Raw genomic sequence first — 6,152 nt, 5'->3', positions numbered from 1 at the left:
CTTTTTGCAACCCAGTGGTACTTCCTATATGGAACACGGAAGTAGGGGGGCTTGCTTCGTCCAGTTATTTTATATACAGTCTATGTGTGAAACCTAATTTAGCATCACATTAAAAAGAAAAAAGAGGTGACATATATTTGTATTTAATTCAAAATAAAGTCAGTGATAAAAGGAAGATCTTTTTACCAGTTTTTTTCAGTTATTAGTTTATTCCTCACAATATACTATGTCAGAGTAAGAGAAGAATTAACTTTCTTTACACAAAAGACTCAGAGAAAAACAATGAGATGACAGAATGTTTCATTTATTTGTTGATAATTTTGCCAAGTTTAACTGTAACAAGTCAAAAAAGCAAACAGAGTTTGAGAAAGAGAAAGTAAAAAAGAACTACATAGAAAACAGATTTATATCCAGAATGTTTGCGTTCAGGACTGGGAGCACTGGTCTCTCCTGAGAGTCTCTGAGACTGCAGTCTGGGATCCTCTCTTGGCCTCACAGGTCACCTTCTCCCACTGGTCTGCAGAGAGCCTCAGGGTGCTGCTCCAGCTGTAGAGGCCGTCCTTCTGCAGCACCCCGGGGCTCCTGCTCTCCTCCCAGTTGCTGCTGCTGCTGCCGACCACCTTCCAGGACAGAGTCCAGTCTGAGGGGAAGCCCTTGTTGGCCACACACATGAGTGTGGCCTTCCCCTGCTGCAGCTCCTTGGTGGAGGGGAGGAGCACGGTCAGGGAGGGCGGGGCATCACCTAGGAGACACCAAATTCTGTCAGGTGTTTTTCTGCTCCATCAGTCATTGATTCACACATTGTTTCACTTCCTTGAAGAAATCTCTCATGCAGATCAGCAACAAGGGAAACTTCAGTTTACACTGAAAAATGTCCAACTGGGTTAGAAAAAGAGCAGATGAATCTTCATGGAGAAAACAAGTTTGGACTGAATGTCTTTAGAAAGATTCATCAGACATTATAGAAATTAACTAATTATGCTAAAAACAAAACACTCATGTTGGATTTTTGTCATGTATAAAATCCTTGAAAAAAACAAACATTTTCAAATCCCAAATGTCCAAGAATCAGTTTGGAAAGATAATTTTAAGAGCGTAAAAACAGAATCTTGGTAAACAATGACCATATTTACATGAAATCATTTTCTAATTTAAAGCACACTGTTGTTGGTACAATAAATTTTAAAATTAAAATATATGTTTAGGTTTAAAGAATGGACTTAAAAGAGTTTAGGTTCATTTGGTAAAAACTAAAACTTAACCCCAAATTTTTTTGCAGGTAATACTCAGAATCCTAAAATGTTTAACTTCAAGTCATTTTTACTAAAAGTCCATCACAGTGATACAAACTGACTGTGTTTTAGAAAAACCTCTGACTGTACAGAGAAAGACTCTCTAACTGTTTCAAAATGAGTGTTCTAAATTTCTCACTTAACACACAAAGAAATATGTTTTTTTTTAATAACAAGGCAACATGATTTTATAAGTTTCACACAGACTTAGTTTGATATAAAAAACGTATTTAGCCAAAAATAATAGAATCTAATTTTTAAAAGTATAATATTATATTCAGCCATGAATATATAGAAAGACACAAAAAGATTGACTTACTTCCAAACTCCAGTCTGGTTCCTCCACCAAACGTGTACCACAGTGATACAAACTGGTTGAAGCGTCGTACAAAAACCTCTGACTGTACAGAGACACGCTCTCTGACTCTGAAACAAACAAACTCAAATGAAATAATGAGAAAAAAAATCACTAAAAATAATAAATTGTATTGGTAAAATTTGCATTTTTTTTCAATTACAGAGTTGTACTTAAACTATAAATTACATTTTAAATAATTGTAATAAAACATAAAGTTGTAAATATTATCACTTAATTCAAAGAATGACTGAAAGCTGTCTAAAAACAAATATTACAAAAAATTATAATTGTGACTAATTGTGAAAAATTGCATGATTGATTATGTAACAAAACTAGTAAAAGTAAAATACCAAAGAACTCAGGATTAAAAAAACAAGACACTGATTTACAGAAAGTAACTTTAGAGTTAATCTGCTTTCTTTCATTTATATTCACATCTTTATTTTTTCATTGAATAAATGTTTTTAGGGGGGATTTCACTGTCATGGTTCTTTATATTTTGATCAATGCAGTTATTAATTATTGTAGTTTGTATTATTTTTTGCACTCTAATTTCTGGCTGCATTCTGGGAAATTTTAAATGCACTTACTTTTGCTTACCTGTTTTACAAACACCTTTAGAACTAATTACATTAAAAAGTTTGTGTGTGTATAAGAATGTGTGTGTGTGAATGATGGTGACATGTGTAGAACAGCAGCTCCTGACTGGTTCAGTGTGTTTGCATATGTGTGCTGCCTCTCTGCTTCCAGCAGTTAAAGCTCAGTGTTGATCAGTGGCTGTCCAGACCTTTCAGAGACTCGGACTCGCCCGCAGCACAATGATGATGTCACTGACTCTGCTGCTCTTCACCCTGGAGCTCCTCGTTCAGGGTGAGACTCTCTTCTGAAAACTTTGCTTCCAGCAGCAACCAGGTTCTCCACAATGATGGAGAGACTCTCAAACAAGCAGCACTGACATTCTTCTTATAGGTTTTTCTTTGAGCTGATTTTGTCTCAATAATTCTTCTCTTTTGTTCTGTTTTCAGCTTCATCAGGAGAACTCCTGACTCAGACTCCTGGAGCTCAGTCTGTAGTTCAAGGACAGACTGTCTCCATCCAATGTAAAACTAGTCAAAGCCCTAGCCACTGGTTTAACTGGTATCTTCAGAAACAAGGAGAAGTCCCTAAACTTCTAATTTATTCTACAAGCACTCGTCAGTCTGGAGTTTCTGATCGTTTCAGTGGATCAAACTCTGGATTAGATTACACTCTGACCATCAGTGGAGTTCAGCCTGAAGATTCAGGAGTTTATTACTGTCAGACTGGCCACAGCATCAACAGTCAGTATGTGTTCACACAGTGAAAAACCGTCGGAGCGGCGGAGGTGACTGATACGCCTAGTGCTGGTGACTGACGGACGACCACGCTGTAAAGACCGCTAGCTAATGAGCTAGCTGTGTGTTGGCTGCTGCACGTGACTTCGAGATTGCTCGTCAAGGAAGACTAATACATCATGGCCGGAATGATTGGACACATGGATCCATTTGAAGAGTCCGGGGAGCAATGGACGACGTATATTGAGAGGTTTGAGCATTTTGTTAATGCTAATGGCATCGCGGACGCCAAGAAAGTCCCAGTGTTGCTGAGTGTGCTGGGTCCGAAGACGTACGGATTACTGCGCAGTTTGATTGCTCCAGTGAAGCCCGGCGACATGACGTATAAGGATATAACTGATGTTCTGCGGAATCATTTTGCGCCGAAACCGCTGGTGATTGCGGAGCGATTCAGATTCCACAAGCGAAACCAGGAGGAAGGAGAGTCGGTGTCGCAGTACGTAGCTGTTTTGAAAAGAGTTTCTGAACATTGTGAGTTTGGCGCGTATTTGGAGGACGCGCTGCGGGACAGATTCGTGTGCGGCCTGAAGGGGGAGACCGTGCAGAAGCGTCTGCTGACCGAAGAAAACCTGACTTTCCAGAAGGCTGTCAACATGGCGGTGGCAGCAGAGACAGTGGCACGGGATGCACAGCTGCTGAGTGGCTCGCTGAAAGTGAATGCAGTGATTTCCCAGAAACCAACGGTGAAGTGCAGAAGGTGTGGAAAAACAAACCATGCTGAGGATGACTGCTGGTACAAAGATCGTGACTGTCACCAGTGTGGAAATAAGGGTCACATTGGTCGGATGTGTAAGAGTAAAAGTTTTTCAGAAACTGCAAAGAAACAAAAAGAGAGTAAGCATGTGTTTAAAAGTAAAATTTCCAAGTACAAAGCTAAAGATAAGAAGAGAGTGTACTATGTTGATGCAAATGAAGGTGAAAGTGAAGAAACTGAAAGTCACACTGATGAAGATTTAGCATTGAACTCTGTTACCAGTGATAAGAAATACAGTCGGATCACTGTGTTGCCAACAGTAAATGGGCAAGAAATGGAGATGGAGCTGGACACCGGGGCTGCAGTGTCTTTGATTCCTGTGGGATTATATGAAACCAAACTGAAACAGGTGCCCATGCAGTCCACTGATGTAGTCCTAAAAACATACACAGGAGAGCCTCTTGCACCAGAGGGCGTCATTAAAGTGAAAGTAAGGTTAAATAACCAATCTGCAACCTTGCCGTTGTATGTCGTGAAGGTCGATGCTCCACCACTGTTTGGTAGAGAGTGGCTCAGAGCCATTAGACTGAACTGGAAAGATTTAAAGTCTGTGCTGATGGTGGATCAAACTGAGAAAGACAGCTTACAATCTGTATTAAAGAGACATGCTGCAGTTTTCTCTACCGATTTAGGCAGGTTGAAAGGAATTAAGGCTAGAGTGAGTCTTAAGCATGACTGTGTACCCAAGTTTTGCCCTCCACGTAAGGTGCCTTATGCTCTTCGACCAAAGGTGGAAGCAGAACTGACACGACTGGTTAAACAGGGAGTCATTTCTCCTGTCGATCACAGTAACTGGGCCACACCAGTGGTACCAGTCAGTAAGAAAGATGGCTCAGTGAGACTTTGCGGAGATTTTAAAGTCACCATCAATCCAGTTCTCTGCGTGGACAAATACCCAATTCCACGGATTGAGGATTTGTTTGCATCATTGGCTGGAGGCCAACGCTTCAGCAAACTGGATCTGTCAAATGCTTACATGCAGATGGAAGTGGAGGAGGAGTCGAAAGAGCTGCTGACCATTTCAACAGAAAAAGGGTTGTTCTGTTTCAACCGTTTGCCGTTTGGAATTGCTTCGGCGCCCGCGTTGTTTCAGAAAGCCATGGATCAGGTGCTCTTGGGGCTTCCTTTTACCCACTGTTACTTAGATGATATTTTGGTCAGTGGACCAGATGAAGCGACTCATCTGAGAGCATTGGATGCAGTGTTGAGTAGGTTAGAGGAGTATGGTTTGCATGTAAAGCAGGACAAATGTTTGTTTTTCCAGGACTCGGTGGAGTACCTGGGACATATTATCGATGCTGCAGGGCTCCACAAATCACCCGAAAAAGTGCGTGCTATTGTGGAGGCACCTACACCCAGCAACGTGGGGCAGCTTCGTTCATTTTTAGGAATGATTAACTACTACGGACGTTTCATTCCTGACCTTGCTACGGTTCTGAAACCTCTAAATGCCATGCTACAAAAGGGTCAAAAATGGACTTGGTCAAAAGCGTGTGAGTCAGCATTTGGAAAAGCGAAGGCACTGCTGGTTTCGCAGGATGTGTTAACGCACTACAATGCTGAGCTTCCGCTTCGTTTGGCATGTGATGCTTCACCTTACGGTGTGGGGGCGGTGCTCTCACATGTGATGCCAGATGGTGAAGAAAAGCCTATATCATTCGCTTCCAGAACGTTAAGCAAGGCAGAGCAAAATTATGCGCAGCTGGAGAGGGAGGCTCTGGGGATAGTTTTTGGGGTCCGTAAGTTTCATCAGTACCTGTATGGTAACAAGTTCACTCTGCTTACGGATCACCGGCCTCTGACTTCTATTCTGAGTCCTCTGAAAAGCATTCCATCAATGGCTGCAGCTAGAATGCAACGTTGGGCCTTGTTGTTGTCAGCGCATGAGTACACCATTGAGTACCGCAAAGGAGAGGCTCATGCTAATGCGGATGGTCTATCCCGATTGCCCCTCCCAGACTCAAAAGAAACGAAGACAGACACAGTTCAGGTGTTCTATGCATCTCAGTTAGAAACTCTGCCTATTAGCAGCTCTGAGATTAGGCGGGAGACCATGTCTGACCCTGTCCTGTCTAGAGTGATGGAGATGGTTGCAACAGGATGTTTTCCTGCTGCCAGAGATGCTGAGGAGTTGACACATTTTCTGCGGCGTAGGGATGAGCTCACAATACAACAGGGATGTCTGATGTGGGGTAGTCGTGTTGTGGTGCCGCACAAGTTTCGTTCATGTGTGCTGCAGGAGCTGCACACCGCTCACCCTGGTGTGGTGAGAATGAAAAGTCTAGCTCGAAGTTATGTGTGGTGGCCTAACATTGATTCCCAGATCGAACTGCTGGTGAAATCTTGTAATTCCTGTCAGCAGTTACAGAGAGAGC

General features: G+C 42.2%; 1 protein-coding gene and 2 gene segments (V, D, J or C); 2 read left to right on the top strand and 1 right to left on the bottom strand.

Annotated features, from left to right (window-relative positions):
* Positions 1 to 313: 313 nt before the first annotated feature.
* On the bottom strand, positions 314 to 1,731 carry LOC112162417. The segment is given in 2 exon segments: positions 314 to 742; positions 1,612 to 1,731. A coding segment is annotated over 1 exon segment (246 nt).
* Positions 1,732 to 2,326: 595 nt separating this feature from the next.
* Positions 2,327 to 3,038, top strand: LOC112162416. The segment is given in 2 exon segments: positions 2,327 to 2,520; positions 2,676 to 3,038. Coding segments are annotated over 2 exon segments (369 nt in total).
* Positions 3,039 to 3,094: 56 nt separating this feature from the next.
* LOC112162705 (uncharacterized protein K02A2.6) lies at positions 3,095 to 6,152 on the top strand (the record flags this gene model as incomplete). The annotated part of the gene is given in 1 exon segment (XM_024298591.2): positions 3,095 to 6,152. A coding segment is annotated over 1 exon segment (3,010 nt), but the record flags the coding sequence as incomplete, so codon positions are not given.

Source organism: Oryzias melastigma, linkage group LG11 (genome assembly GCF_002922805.2).
Source record: "Oryzias melastigma strain HK-1 linkage group LG11, ASM292280v2, whole genome shotgun sequence".
NCBI lineage: Eukaryota > Metazoa > Chordata > Actinopteri > Beloniformes > Adrianichthyidae > Oryzias > Oryzias melastigma.
The sequence above is the reverse complement of the archived record's forward strand: the minus strand, read 5'-3'. Positions and strand labels throughout refer to the sequence as shown.